Source organism: Muntiacus reevesi, chromosome 8 (assembly GCF_963930625.1).
Source record: "Muntiacus reevesi chromosome 8, mMunRee1.1, whole genome shotgun sequence".
Classification (NCBI taxonomy): Eukaryota; Metazoa; Chordata; class Mammalia; order Artiodactyla; family Cervidae; genus Muntiacus; species Muntiacus reevesi.
In genome coordinates, this window is record NC_089256.1 from 6,755,341 (window position 1) to 6,771,606 (window position 16,266).

The following is a 16,266-nucleotide window of genomic DNA, read 5'->3' on the forward strand; positions in this document are numbered from 1 at the left end:
GTTCATCTCAAATCATGCAGAGGAGGGGGTTAAGGCAAAGGATGGAACAGTTGAAGGGAAGGTGTGCAAGGTCAGCTAACAGATCAAGAAATGGAAAGAGGGCCCTGAGAGGTTTAGAGTGGCCAGGTTAGCCAACACCTTTCTACAGCTCAGTGGGGTCTAAACTGTGATCCAATTAGCTACAGAGTTCCAGGAATAAGAACAGTCTTCCACACCTGGAGGGTGAGCTACCAACACATTCTTACCTCTCAAGTACTGTTCTTTACCCCAGATTGGCAGAGGATGGCTATGGACATGCTCAGTGACTAAGCTGTGTCTAACTCTTCGTGACTTATGGACTATAAGCCCACCAGGTTTCTCTTTCCATGGGATTTCCCGGGCAAGAATACTGGAGTGGGTTGCCCAGGGATCAAACCTGAATCTCCTGCATCTCCTTCATTGGCAGGTGAATTGTTTACCACTGAGCCACCTGGGAAGCCCTGAGGATGGCTACAGTGAATAAAAAGGTAAAATGAGGCCTTTATGGGCGGTCCAGTGTTTAAGACCACATGCTTCCACCAAAGGGGGCGCGCATTTGATCTCTGGTCAGGGAGCTAAGATCCCCAAAAATTTAATAAACAGAAAAAAAAATTCTAAAATACAAAATTGTTAAATCAACAATACTTCAATAAAAATAAATGAAATACAAAATTAAACAGATAACTATACATTATATCACACATTTGAGAAAAAATGACTGTGGGAAGCACCATCTCTACAAATAATATTAGAGAAAATAGAGCTAGGCAATAATCAGAAGATAACATTTGAAAAATATTATTGATAACTTCAAAGAATAATAACATATTTCAAGTACAAAAATTTTGATTAGATAGTTGGGAATTTAAAACTTCGATGACTGAGATAAAGAATGAAATAGATGATCCCATAGATGTAGGTGAGCAGGTAGGAACTGGAAGAACCAGCTGAGGAATTTTTCCAGGACTAAGTCAGCCTAACAGACACAGAGGGGAAATCACTTGAGGGGATGGAAGGGTGATCTGGGACTGTTTACTACATTCTCTATCCTCCCGCACACCTTCCACATCCTCAGTTGAAAAAAATAAACTAATGTGCAACATGAAATGAAACACATGAGAAATAGGAAAGGAAAACAGCTGTGGGTGTGACAGACTGTCTCCACATATTTTTTCATCTATCATGTATTTATGCAGACGATGATACATCAGAATAATGAGGAAGTGGACTTCCCTGTCGGTCCAGTGGTTGGGAATCTGCCTCCCAATGCAGGGGACACGGGTTCGATCCCTGGTCCAGGATGATTCCATATGCCTTAGGACAACTAAGTTTGTGTACCACAACTATTGGGCATACATGCTGCAACTACTGAAACCCACACACCCTAGAGCCCCTGCTCTGAAACAAGAGAACCCACCCCAATGAAAAGCCCTTGCAACAGAACTAGAGAGTAGCCCCTGCTCTTTGCAACTAGAGAAAGCCCATGTGCTGCAACAAAGACCTAACACAGTCAAAACTAAATAAGTGATTTTTTTTTTAAATGGGAAAGTGAGAGACTAGTCAATAATATACTGACACTGTGGATTGTCCCAGCTACCTTCTTGACTGCCTTAAAGAAGTTTGGAGAGCCAAACTCTAAAGACCCAAATTTACTTATCGGTATGGTTCCAGATACGATTTAGGATTCATCAAGGCATGTAAGGCTTCATCAAGTCATTGTGGACTTCCATGGTGGGTCAGATAGTAAAGAATCTGCCTGCAATGCAGGAGACCTGGGTTCAATCCCTGGATCAGGAATATCGCTGAAGGAAATGGCTGCTCATTCCAGTATTCTTGCCTGGAGAATTTCATAGACCAAGCCTGGCAGGATTTTTAAAGAAAATAAAAATCATCCATGGGATTACAAAGAGTCAGACATGACTGAGCGACTAATACTTTCACTTTCAAGTCATGTAAGACCTTTTGGTTGAAAATTGAATTGTATGAGAAGAAAGGGAAGGCGTAATCCTCTTTTGGCAGTTTCCTGATCCTTTTCAGAGTTCACAACCACTTTTACAGATAATCTGGGGAGTTCTTGAATTCTCATGATGAAGCCCATTTCTCCCAACAATTCTGTATATTATCTACATCTTGTAATAAACCTCTTTATTCATAAACTAGCAAAAGGGACTTCAATCCCAACAAATATATGGTCCATATGGGGAACATGTTGTCTTACTCAAAAATGATCAATAAATAAACAAATACCAGGAAACTCAAATACAAAGATCTTGGTAAAAACTATAAAAGAACACTTTTAACCTTGGGGTTAATCTTCCTGCATGTGTGCTAAGTTGCTTCAGTCCTGTCCGACTCTTTGCAACTGTATGGACTATAGACCACAAGGCTCCCCTGTCCATGGGATTCTCCAGGCAAGAATACTGGAGCGGGTTGCCATGCCCTCCTCCGGGGCATGACAACATATACATGATCCTTCCTGACCCAGGGATCAAACCCGAGTCTTCTGTATCTCCTGCATTGCAGGCAGATTCTTTACTTAAAACCACCAGCTTCCCTTGTAGCTCAGTCAGTAAATAATCTGCCTGCAATGCAGGAGACCCAGGTTTGATTCCTGGGTCAGGAAGATCCCCTGGGGAAGGAAATGGCAACCCACTCCAATATCCTTGCCTGGAGAATCCTATGGACAGAGGAGCCTGGCAGGCTACAGTCCATAGGTTCACAAGAGTAGGACATGATTTAGCAAATAAACTACCACCACCAGGGAAGCTCTTCCTAAGGAATACTCAAAACTCAGAAGACATTAGGGAAACTATGGACAGATTTGATACAATAAAAAATAAAATTTCTGTATGACAAGCAACTGACAAAGAAAAAGTATTTTTAGAGTATCTATCAGAAAAGAGTTAATGTCCATAATATATTAAAATGCTCCTATAAATCAATAAGAAGATGCAACCAAAATAAAACTGATAAAGTCTTAAGTAGGTAATTAACAGAAAAAGAAATCCAAATAATTAATAGACATATGAGTAGATCCTTGAACTTGTTGGCAAGAAGATAAATGCATTTATGTATATACATAAATATGTATGTGTATATGTATATATATATATATCTTACTCCAAATCAATCAAATCATAATCTCTGAGGATGCCCAATACCTTTAATTTTTCATATTATGTTGTAATATATAAATAAATATATAAAGTAATTTTTATATATATAAATAAGTTATATATTATAAAATAAAATATCTTTGGGCTTCCCAGGTGGCGCTAGTGGTAAAGAACCTGCCTGCTAATGCAGGAGACATAAGGGATGCACGTTTGATCCCTAAGTTGGGAAGATCCCCTGGAGTAGGAAATGGCAACCCACTCTGTATATTTATATATTTATGTCTTACTGGGACTTCCCTGGTGGCTCAATGGTAAAGAACCTGCCTGCCAATGCAGGAGATGCAGGTTTGATCCCTGGGTCAGGAAGATTCCCTGGAGGAGAAAATGGCAACCCACTCCAGCATTCTTGCCTGGAGACTCACAGACAGGGGAGCATGGAGAGCTACAGTCCATGGGGTCGCTAAGAGTTGGACACGACTGAGCAACTGAGCATATACACACCCATGCACATTACATCACAAATACTTACTTATAACTGAAAGCTGGTAACTTTTGACCACCTTCATCTAATTCCCCCCTCTGCCTTTTGGGTGGTTGGTCCCCTAAACTTGATGTGCTTCTCTGGTCCCTATAATCTTGTGTCAGGTGGTTTCTTGGCCACTCCTCCCTCGATTAGCAACTGTTGATCAGCCCTTTGGAACTCAGGAAAGGTCACAGAGGCTGGAGTCTTGCTTGGTGTCTGGACTTACTGAGGTTCAGTTTCTTTGTGTCTCAGCACAGAAGGAATTCAGTGAGAGGCCAAGTAACAGGCAAGAAACAGATTTATTAACATAGGACGCTTGTAAAAGATGCAAGCTGGCAGGCAAGCAAGCTCTTCCTGGCTTGTATATTCTTGATTGCAGGTTCCCCCTTTTATCTCTTTAAATACATCACACCACTCCATTCTGGCCTGCAGAGTTTCTGCTGAGAAGTCAGCTGATAGACTGATGGGAGTTTCCCTGCCCATAATTTGTGGCTTTTCCTATACCGATTTCAATATTTTCTTTACCTTTAATTTTTGTCATTTTAATTACAGCGTGTCTTGGTGTGGTCTCTTTTGGGTTGATCCTGTTTGGGACTCTCTGTGCTTCTTGAGCTTGTTTGTCTGTTTCCTTTCCCATGTTAGGGAAGTTTTTGGCTATTATGTGTTCAAGGATGTTTTCTCTTCCTTTCTCTCTTCTTCTGGAATCTTTATAGAAATGTTAGTATGCTTGTTGTTGTCTCAGAGACCTCTTAAATTGTTCTCATTTCTTTTCTTTTTTTTTTCTTTTCTCTGTTCAGTTTCAGCATTTCCACTACTCTGTTTTCCAGCTTGCTGATCCGTTCCTCTGTACCATCTACTTTGATTCCTTCTAGTGTACTTTTCATTTCAATTATTCTTCATCAGTTTCTTCTTTATATTTTCTCTTTGTTAAAAACCTCACATCTCACTCTGCTCACCCAATCTTCTCCCTAGTTTTTTGAACATCTTTATAATCATTACCTTGAACTGTCTATCAGGTAGATTGCCTATCTCCATTTAGTTCTTCTTCTGGGGGTTTGTCTTCTTCCTTCATTTAGAACATATTCCTCTATTGCCTGGGTTGGCCTAATTTTTTGCCTTTATTTGTATGTATCTGGTAGGTTGGTTATGTTTCCTGACCTTGGAGAAGTGGCTTCTTGTAGATGTCCTATGAGTTCCAACAGCACACTGCCCTCTGGTCACCAGACCTCTATTCTAGGAGTGCTCCCTATTTGGGCTATGCCTTCTGTTGGGACGTGCTGACTACTGCGGCTGGTCTGTAGGCATGGCTGGTCCCTGATCTGGTTAGTTGCCAGGTCCTGCTTTGTGTAGAGGCTGCTGTCTGTGGGGCCCTGGTGGGTCTGGGGACTAGTACTGGCCCCTGGTAGGTGGGGTCAGGTTCTGGGGTGCATGATTGCTGGGCTGTGGGTGCGGGATCTAGTATTGGCCTGCTGGTGGGTGTGGCCAGTTCCTGATACAAGGTGTCCCAAAGCTAGTGTTGGCACACTGGTGGGTGTGGCTCAATCCCAGGGCAGATGGGTGAGGGGTCTAATTTGTCTCAGATCTGTCATCCATCTGCTGGTGGGCAAGGCCAGGGTCTGGGGTGGGGGTAGGGTGTCCTAAGGCTGGTGTTGGTCTGCTGGTGGGCTGGACTAGGACCCAGGGGGCCTTGGGACTGGTGCTGGCCTGCTGATGAGTGGGTTGGGTCCTGGTACAGCAAGCTGCAGGGCGGTGGCAGTCCTGGGACTAGCGTTCACCCATGGTGAGTAAGGCCACTTCCTAGGGCTAGTACCAGCCCACTAGTGGACAGAGCTGCACCCTAGGGTCTCTGGTTGCAGAGTCTGAGGTCCTTGAGCTGGTGTTTTGGCCTACTAGTGGGTGGAACTGGGGCCCAGGGGGTCCTAGGGCTGGTGTCTACCTACTGATGGCTGAGGCCAGTCCCTGGGCTAATACCAGCCCACTGGTGGATGGAACCAGATCCCAGGGGCTCTGGCTATGGGGCCCTAAGGCTAATGCTGATGCACTGGTGTTCAGGGCCAGGGCCAGGGCCCCCTGGTGTGTGGGGCTGAGTTAGGGTGGCTGTGTGCTCAGGGGGTTTTAAGGCAGCACTGGTAGATGCTGCTGGTAGATGAGACTGTCAAATGCCAGTGGGCAGGGCTGAGTCCTGGTGCCAATCCTGCCAGTGACAGGATTCCAAATGGCATTTGTCAGCTCCAGTGTCCTTGTGATAGACGGTGCTCCCCAAAATGGCTGCTACCACTGTCTATGTCTCCAGGGTGAACTCTAATTGCTGTGCCTCTCTGGGAGGCTGACCCAGGCTCATTTCAAGTTCTCATTCTGCCCTGAGTTCTGGAGCGTGTGACATATTCTGTATGCCCTTTTAGAGTCTCTATTTCCCCCAGCCCTCTGGCTCTCCCACACTTGTCTTCAAAGCCAAACTTTCTGAGGCCTTGTCTTCCTGGTGCAAAACCCCTAGTTTGGGGAGCCCGATGTGGGGCTCAAACCCCTCGCTCCTTGGGTGGGCAGTTGCGATTATGCTTCAGTTTGTGTGTTGCCCACCTGGGTCTTAACTATACCATGTTTCCACCCCTCTTACCTATCACATTGTGGTTCCTTCCTTATATCTTTAGTTGTAGAAATCTTTTCTGCTGATCTTCCAGTCTTTCTCAACAATAGTTACTCTGTAAATAATTACATCAATAATTCTGATGTGCCTGTGGGATGAGGTTAGCTCAAGGTCTTCCTACTCTGCCTTCTTGGATTCTAATGAGGTTTACCATCACCCAGATACTTTGAAAAAGCTTCTCACTCACATAATTTCAATGTGTGGTCAAGGGTAAGAAACACTACTCTAAAATAGTGCTAACCCAAAGTGTGGTACACAGACAAGCAGCATCAGCATTACCTAAGAGCCCATTAAAAATGCAAGTCATTGAGGTCCCTTTCAGACCCATTGAATTAGAATGGGCTGGTGCTCAGGAATCTGTTTTAATAAGCCTTTCAGGTGATTCTGATGCATGCTCAAGTTGGAGAACTCAGAATCATCTCTTCAAGCTTTATTTGTATCACAGAGCTTCTTGTGCTCAGTTGCTAAATTGTGTCCAATTCTCTGCAACCCCATGGACTGTAGCCTGTCAGGCTCCTCTGTCCAAGGGATTTCCCAGGCAAGAATACTGGAGTAAGTTGCCATTTCTTCCTCCAGGAGATCTTCCTGACCCAGGGATCAAACCTGCACCACCTCCTGGCTCAGTGGTAAAGAATCCGCCTGGCAATTCAGGAGACAAAGGAGATTCGGATTCAATCCCTGAGAAAGGAAGATCCCCTGGAAGAGGAAATGGCAACCCACTCCAGTATTCTTGCCAGATAAATCCTATGGACAGAGGAGCCTGGCGGGCTACAGTACATAGGGTTGCAAAGAGTTGAATATGCCTGAGCACACACAAAAAATAATGGTTGCAAATGTAGATAATCCTTACCATTCAAATACATTTGATATAATCTTAGGGTCATAGTTCAGAGCTTAGCAATGTAAATGCCAATAATTCATTACTGAGATAGAAACCTCCTGGACACATACAAAAGTACTCCATGTCATTTCCGAATTATCTCCAAATACAATGGAGTCCTACTCTTGTAATACAGCTTTAGTAGATGTACACATGGATAGGAAGATAAATGGTTTAAGTTTCTTCAATATTTTAAGTTCCTTTATGAAAATAAGGTATTTTTTTGATAATGTACTTTTTCAATGTTTCTCTTAAATGGATTTAATAGAATTAAACTAATTCATTAATGCAGCTTGGCTGTACAGAATCACTTGCTCTGCATTATTAAGTTTCAGAATGTTGACTTGTGGTTATGTTGGTCTGCTACTTGAGGCTTTATCCAATGAAAACCAACAGACATGTGCCCCTTCTTACCCACTAAACTGGCAATATTCAACACATGGTCAAGCTACTGAAGCACATGAATGGCATAATCACATTCAGATTTTGGAAAGATGCTCTGTCTGCTGTGTAGAACAATTCCAAACAGCATTGGCATCACCTTGGAGCAAAGTTTTAAAACCATTAAAAATGAAAATTACTAAGTAGTAAAAAAGAAATAACTTAAAATTTTTTTAAGAAATGAAAGTTATTAAAAATAATTTGAAATGTGAATCTGTGTGTGCATGTGTACCAAGGAGGTGTGTATTGAAGTCCATTCAGTTGTAGAAAGGAACTTGTAAAATTGTTTATATTTCTTAAGCTCGTTTCTTAAAGATTTCTATTTTAGTATATACAGTAAAATCCTGAGAAAACGGAATTTAAAACAAAAAGTCCACTGCATTACAGTGGAACTTGCTGAGGTAAGCAGCCAGGAATTTGGGCTTCTGACAGAACAAGTTCATCTTGGTCTCTTGGGTTGCTGTGCCACCTGGTGGTCATTTCTCACTCTAGTTTAATCATGTGAAAGTGTTGGTTGCTCAGTCATGTCAGACTCTCTGCGATCCCAGGGACCGCTAGGGTCCTCTGTTCACCGGATTCTCCAGGCAAGAATACTGGAGTGGGTTGCCATTCACTTCTCCAGGGGATCTTCCTGACCCAGAGATCGAACCAGCATCTCCTGCATTGGCAGGCAGATTCTTTACTGTCTGAGCCAACAGGGAAGTTTAATCATCAGTGGGGACAATTCTATAATTATTATAGAATAATAGTATACACAGGCTGGCTGAAACTTCTAGGACATTGGTAGGTGTCCTATTGTCAATTGACCTGAGATGCTGGGGTTAGGAAACCAAGGTCCCAAGGACGCAGGAACCCACTCACCTCAGCTTCTCTGCTTCCTGCTTCTCTCCCCACACACTCCACTACCCCAAATGAGACAGAGGGGGAGAGGATGAGAGGAAGACAAGAGGCAATCAATAGTTGACTTATGTCCACTAAATATAGTGGACTAAATATATGTGCACTAAATATATGTGCTTAATATATAGCATAAATATAGCTCTAAATATATGTGCTTAATAAATATGCATATGTCAGTGTACATATTTCAAATGTTTTCAATAATACAGTTGATCAAAAAAAGTTGGAACACTTCAGTGAGGAGAATAGATTGGAGAAAAAACAAGCCCAAGGGAAGAAAGACAAGCAAGAATGTCACTGAAGTAATTTGGGCATAAGACATCCGATGGTCTGAAACTAGAATGGCAATACGGCACTGGGATTGAGAGAGAAGTGGATGGGTGTGACACTTACAGGAGGTAGAATTGAGTCCTTATCATTAAGAGACACAAAATAGTGTTTACAGATAAATTGATGAGTTGTCTGAGATTTTCTTTAAAATCATCCAATCAGAGAGAGACAAAACAAGAGGGGTGGTTATAGATGAAACAAAGGCTGGCCATATGATGCTAGTTGTTGAGTTGGAGGATGGTCATGGGGCGGGGTGCCGGGGGCGGGGGGGGGGGGGGGACGCATTCCTTATCCTACTCTGTCTCAGTTCAGTTCAGTTGCTCAGTTGTATCTGACTCTTTGCGACCCCATGAACTGCAGCACACCAGGCCTCCCTGTCCATCACCAACCCCTGGAGTTTACTCAAACTCATGTCCATTGAGTCGGTGATGCCATCCAACCATCTCATCCTCTGTTGTACCCTTCTCCTCCTGCCTTCAATCTTTCCCAACATCAGGGTCTTTTCTAATGAGTTAGTTCTTCGCATCATGTGGCCAAAATATTGGAGTTTCAGCTTCAGCATCAGTCCTTTCAATGAATATTCAGGACTGATTTCCTTTAGGATGGACTGGTTGGATCTCCTTGCAGTCCAAGGGACTCTCAAGAGTCTTCTCCAACATCACTATTTTTGTGTATAGTTGAAAATTGCCATAATAAAAATGTAAACAAAAATAAAATGCCTGGGAAAAATTCAAGAAAAAAATGCAGCAGAAAGGTCGACATATGACATATAAAGCTCAGAGAACCAGCTGAACAGAAGGAAGAATTTGGGAGCGGTCAAAGGTCACTCAAATACAACAAATGTCAAATTTATCATGATTAATCTAATCCTACTAAAAGAAAACCTTCACAAATGTGTTGAAACCTTATCATTTCATTCCCTTCTATCCCTATCCAGAGGTATTATTCTCTAGGAATTGATGTATATCCTCCCCAACCATGTTTCTATACTTTTATCAGACATGTATGCATACATGATTCACTCACACAAAGTCTGGTTTTAAAATGGTGTGTAATTTAATATTGCTATGTATCTCTTTGCACTTTACTTTTTTCCACTTATCATCTTCAGAATTCATACTTCATTTTACCCAAGAAATGGTATTCTTGTATAAAGTTGTATATATAGTACACATTAGATAAAGAAGTTGTATATACAATATACAATGGAATATTATTCAGCCATAAAAAGGAATGAAATAGAGTCAGTTGTAGTGAAGTGGATGAACCTAGAATCTGTCACACAGAACAAAGTCAGAAAGAGAAAAACAAATACCATATATTACGTATGGACTCTAGAAAAATGGCACTGATGAACATATTTGCAGGGCAGGAATAGAGATGCAGAGGCAGAGGATGGACTTGTGGGCACAGAGGGGAAAGGAGACAGTGGGACGAATTGGGAGAGTAGCATTGAGATGTATACACTACTATGTGTAAAACAGACAGTAGTGGGAAGCTGCTTTATAGCTCAGTTTGGTGCTCTGTCATGACCTAGAGGGGTGGGATAAGGGGTAGGTGGGATGAAGGCTCAAGAGGGAGAGGAGAGAGAGATATATACACACAAACTCATAGCTGATTCACTTTGCTGTGCAGCAGAAACTAACACCACACTGTGAGGCAATTATCCGTCAATTAAAAATTTTTTTAAAGAACAAAAAATGGTATTTTGCTGTAGGACACTACCACCTCTTATTTAATATTTACTGTAATCTTACAAGATAGGTACTATTAATCTTATTTTATAGATGGAAAAACAAGTACAGAGAGGTTAAGTAACTTTACTGAATAACTTTATAGTTTTCTAGCAGATGAAAAGAGAACTTGCATAAGGCCTCAAAGCCTAATCCCATGTTCTTCCCACTATAGCATTCCACTTTTTTTTTTAAAATAAGACTAAAATTTAACCTTAAACTTTTACAAAACAGTTACTGGCTCTACATCTCCCTCTGCAAATACCACCTTTAGCAAAATATCATCTACAGTGAACTGTCCTGTAAGTGAATTTTTGTGATAAACCAAGAATACGTTGACTTTGTTAGAGGACTTTCATTAAGAATGGGTTACTCCTTTGGTGAGGCCTGCTGTGTTCTTTTTCTCCATTTCTTTTTATTTTAATGGCTATTTTTATTACTTAAATTTTTTTCTAATCTGAGTATAGTTGATTTACAATGTTGTGTTAGTTTCAGGTGAACAGCAATATGAATCAGTTATACATATACATATATCCATTCTTTTTTTTTTTTCAAGATTCTTTTCCCATGCAGTAGAATAGAGTAGAGTTGAGTAGAGTTCCCTGTGAAGCATTCTACTATTTTACAAATATTTAGTACACACCAGCTATGTACGAGGCACTGTTTTAGATCCCGGGATAACTCAGCAGTGAATAAAACAGACAAAATCCTGCTCTCAAAGGAGCTTATATTCTAATTGGAGGAGACAGCCAATAAACTGTATGTAATTTGGTTCTATGTGTCATGAAGAAATAAATCAGGATGGAGAAGAAAAGAGTGAGTTTAAGTGTGCTAGTCTATATGAAGCTCTCAAGGGACATTTCAGCATGAAAGAAGTCAAGACAAGTCAGTTCAGTCACTCAGTCCTGTCTGACTCTTTTCGACCCCATGAACCTCAGCACGCCAGGCCTCCCTGTCCATCACCAACTCCCAGAGTCCACCCAAACCCATGTCCATTGAGTCGGTGATGCCATCCAACCATCTCATCCTCTGCTGTCCCCTTCTCCTCCTGCCCTCAATCTTTCCCAGCATCAGGGTCTTTTCCAATGAGTCAGCTCTTCACATCAGGTGGCCAAAGTATTGGAGTTTCAGCTTCAACAGCAGTCCTTCCAATGAACACCCAGGGCTGATCTCCTTTAGGATGAACTGGTTGGATCTCCTTGCAGTCCAAGGGACTCTCAAGAGTCTTCTTCAACACCACAGTTCAAAAGCATCAATTCTTTGGCACTCAGCTTTCTTTACAGTCCAACTCTCACATCCATACATGACTACTGGAAAAACCACAGCCTTGATTCATGTCAATGTATGGCAAAAGCCACTACAATATTGTAAAGTAATTAGCCTCAAACTAATAAAAATAAATGGAAAAAACAAAAAACAAACACAGCCTTGACTAGATGGGCTTTTGTTGACAAAGTAATGTCTCTGCTTTTTAATATGCTATCTAGGTTGATCATAACTTTCCTTCCAAGGAGTAAGCGTCTTAATTTCATGACTGCAATCACCATCTGCAGTGATTTTGGAGCCCAGAAAAATAAAGTCAGCCACTGATTCCACCGTTTCCCCATCTATTTGCCATGAAGTGATGGGACCGGATGCCATGATCTTAACTTTCTGAATGTTGAGCTTTAAGCCAACTTTTTGACTCTCCTCTTTCAGTTTCATCAAGAGGCTCTTTAGTTCCTCTTCACTTTCTGCCATAGGGTGGTGTCATCTGCATATCTGAGGTTATTGATATTTCTCCTGGCAATCTTGATGACAGCTTGTGCTTCCTCCAGTCCAGCATTTCTCATGACGTACTCTGCATATAAGTTAAATAAGCAGGGTGACAAAGGGTGCAACAAATGCAAAAATCCCTGAGGCAGGAGTGCATTTGACTCACTCCATCACTTTGAGTTTTTTTTTTTTTTAAGATACTGTATAATGATTATTCTCATTTGCGAAGTAACAAATGTAAGCACACCGCTCGCCTTGTCTGATTAAATACATAATTTTGACATATTAACAGTCTCTTATTATGACCATTTTTTCATAAACAAACTGGGTTGAGCTAGAAAATATCCACAGTCAAAAGTCACTGATTTTACTTTAAAAATTAAATCACAGGTAATAGATGCCCGTAACGGTGACATAAATATATTAAATACATAGTACTGTTGCTTACTTTATGAGACACAAATAAATACATTTCAACCCTCTTTTTCAATATTAAAAGTTGCGACAATCCTCAAAGAAACCTAAGGGAGACGTCTAGTTGACGGAGGAGGGCGGGGAGGTGAAATCTGCTGAAACAAAAAGAAGGAGGAGCCCAATTTCTGCCCCGTATCTCTCAGAACGGATGTCAAGAGAGTGGTAGAAAATGAGGAACCTGGGAGCGTGACTCCATGGGTAGGAAACCTGCGATCTAATTCCGGGCCTTTAGCTGCTGAATTGCCTGTTTTCAAGTTTATGATGCGAGGAATTCTGGGTTGGTCCCCACCACGCCCCTGTGGCCCCCAGATTCAGGGGTCAGGCTCCTCTGAGCCTTTGTGGCTGGGAGTGGTAGAGCAGAGCAGCTACAAACCAAAACTAGCAAATCTCGCCTGCTGGGCGCTCCAGGCTCAGCGAGAACCTTACCCGGGAAACCTGACCGGAGCGCATCCCGCCCCTCGCCACGCCCCCTCACGGCCTCCAGGCCTCCCCCGGGTCCTAAGCGGAAACGGACGCAGACCTAGAGAGCTGACCGGCCGCGGCTTCCGGGAGGAGTTTTGGGCCCCGTGAGGCTCCGTCGGGCGCCGCGCCTCCTCACCAGAAGTAGCTGTGGAGACGCGAGGAGCCCGCCTGGTTGTAACTGAAGAGTGCCGCGAGTCCTCAGGATGGGCGAGCATGGCTTGGAACTGGCGTCTATGATCCCAGCCCTCCGGGAGCTGGGCAGGTAGGGCCAGGCTGGAGTCTAACGTGCTCTCCCCCTCACCGGTCGCGCGCGCCCCGGCTCCGATCCCCTCAACCCCGGCCGCGGCCCTTGTAGAGACGCTCCAGGGTTGACTGGAGCGCTTCTCCCTCAGAAAGGCCGTTGAAAGGTCGCGGGGCGCAGGGAGTCGCCGCAGACCTGCGGGATGCGGGTTGGAGGGGACGGGTCGTCTGTTGGTCCCACTTTACCTCAGCCGCGGGCGGGAGTTCTTCCCCCACCCCCCATCCCGAGCCCCCAGGGAATTGCTTCAGCCTCGGGAGGGAAGGTGCCTTCTGATCACTTTCTTGTCACTTTCCTTCACTCATCTGCTTCTCGAAAGCCTCGTCCCTTAGATAGGGTGCTTGCCCCCTGCACTTCCCCTAGTTCCTATGCTTTATGATCACTGGTGGTATTTAGTATTTGGTATTGGTATTTAGCTTTTTGACCCAAAACTACCGTCGGAAGAAAAATCACTCGTTCTGATTTTGTGCAAGGAAGCCCAGTTGTTTGAAAAAGTTTCTGAATGAAACCATAGGCCATTCTGGAAATGGGACCTTTTCGTACTGATCATCCACTCTTCAAAACGTTATTTTACTCAGCAATCCCAGGGATCTCCCACAACGTTCACAAAACATAAATGTTCACAGATTGTTGCCAAAATTTGAAGATAGCTTAATTTTCCAGTTGCAAGTTGTTATTTCCCGTAAACGTCGTGTCTGACTCTTTGTGACCCCATGGACTGCAGACTGCCAGGCTCCTCTGTCGATGACATTTTTGTCTGCAGCCCACCAAGGCTCCTTTATCCATGGGATTTTCCAGACAAGAATACTGGAGTGGGTCTTTCCGACCCAGCAATGGAACGAATCCATGTTTCCTGCATTGGCAGGTGGATTCTTTACCACCCAAGTAAAAGTAAAATTCTGTAAACGAGCTGCTGAAAGAGAGGGGACAGATGTCAGTGGCTGCTGTCCCCATTCATCACACACATAGCCTTTCCTAAACCTGACCTGAAGACGAGAGACAGGGTTTTTATTTGTTTAATTTTTGTAATACACTGTGAATAGAAAATAAGTGGGCTTGTACCACTGCTGCAGTTGAACTGTCAATTGGAATAGTTGCTTTTCCATTTCTTTTTTTTATTTTTTTATTTTTTATTTTTATTTATTTATTTTTTTTAAATTTTATTTTATTAGTTGGAGGCCAATTACTTCACAACAATTCAGTGGGTTTTGTCATACATTGACACGAAAGCTTTTCCATTTCTTAAACTGCTTGGAAACTTAGCACACAGCCACAACTGACATTCATCCCATGGGATATCTAATTCCTTTTCTTTTTGCCATACATTTGTGTCTGTCTCCACTTGTACATCCTGCAGACATTAACATTTAGTCTTCCTCAGTTACGTAAATAGGAGTATGTAAATGAAGGGACCATACTTGTCTTAACTGAATCATCGTGTTGTTGTGTGTATAATTTTTTCCCACTTTGCATGAATGTTGCAAGCATACTTGTGTTAACATTTTGTAAAGTAACATCTGCCTTTCTAAAATAAGATGAAGGCAGGTGTTCATATGGGAAACTGATATACAGATTTCATCTTTCGGGCCCAGTGTGAAGGTCAGTGTGTTTTCCCCACCTGGCTTTAATATAGAACTTACTGATTAATACTTCTCTTCCCTTTTCTGTCTTCCTCTGTAATACTTGTTAATGAAAAAATAGTATCTTGGATTTATTTATACTCTCTTTCATCAACAGTACTTAGGTTACCTTTTACTCATTTGTAGCCATTCTAATAGAAGGAGTAGAAAAACTGACACATAGAGAATTGTCTAGTAATAGTTCTTAATGATCATGATTTTTTCATTGCAACTGCTTCATTCAAGCTTACTCAGTCTCCCAGTATCTCCATGATCTGGTGGAATGGAGCAAATACTATCACTTGATTAAGAAATGGAGTCATGAAAATTGAAGAATTAAAGTCAAAGAGAAAGCAGTTATTGGAGCTAGGTTTGCAGAGTCAAGCCATCAAAGCTTTATTGCCCCATTTCCCCGCCCCCCCCCCTTTAATTGATCACAGTAGTTACATTTCTGAAAAAAGTAAGTTGTTACTGTTTTAATGTGTAGTCTCTTCCTCCTCTGTCTCTCAGGGATAAATTTTGCTCCTGTTTTTTGCTGGTTGAACTTTTTTTTCTATGCATAGTCTTTCTGGTATTCTCATCCATTCTGCTGCTTTTGACTACCATCTGCTATTTGATGACTCCAGATGTGTGTCTCCAAACCATATTTCCTTCCTGCAGAACCAAAATGCAACTGTATATTGGCAATTGTTAGTGTAACCCACTTGTTCCCTGGATGTCCTGTGTACAATTAAGACTCAATGTATCCAATACAAATTCTCCACATATCCCAACCTCCCCAAGTTTTTTTTTTTTTAATTCTCTCATTTGCTGAGGTAGGGATATTTCAGTAAATGATATCATGTTCATTCATTTTTCCAAACCAGAAATCTGGGCATCGTTCTTGACTCTGTATGTGCTTTCAGGCTATATCCTTAGTCTTCTTTCCATCTTTTTTCTTTTTAATATTCATTTATTGTTATTTTATTTATTTTTGGCTGTGATGGGTCTTCGTTGCTGCACACAGCCTCTCTCCAGTTGTGGCGAGCTGGGGCTGCTCTCTAGTTGCAGTGTGAGGTCTTCTCATTGCAGAG

General features: G+C 42.3%; 1 protein-coding gene across 4 annotated transcripts in view; it reads left to right on the forward strand.

Annotated features, from left to right (window-relative positions):
- The first annotated feature begins 13,364 nt into the window (after positions 1-13,364).
- The window catches only part of ATR (ATR serine/threonine kinase), a 115,127-nt gene continuing 112,225 nt past the window's right edge, over positions 13,365-16,266 (forward strand). For 2 of the 4 annotated variants that reach the window (XM_065942911.1, XM_065942912.1), the window contains exon 1: positions 13,365-13,538. In XM_065942911.1, the coding sequence (XP_065798983.1) occupies positions 13,480-13,538 (59 nt within the window). In that variant the 5' untranslated portion in view covers positions 13,365-13,479. The remainder of the gene's footprint in view (positions 13,539-16,266) is intronic. The other 2 variants (XM_065942910.1, XM_065942909.1) reach the window with 1 other exon arrangement.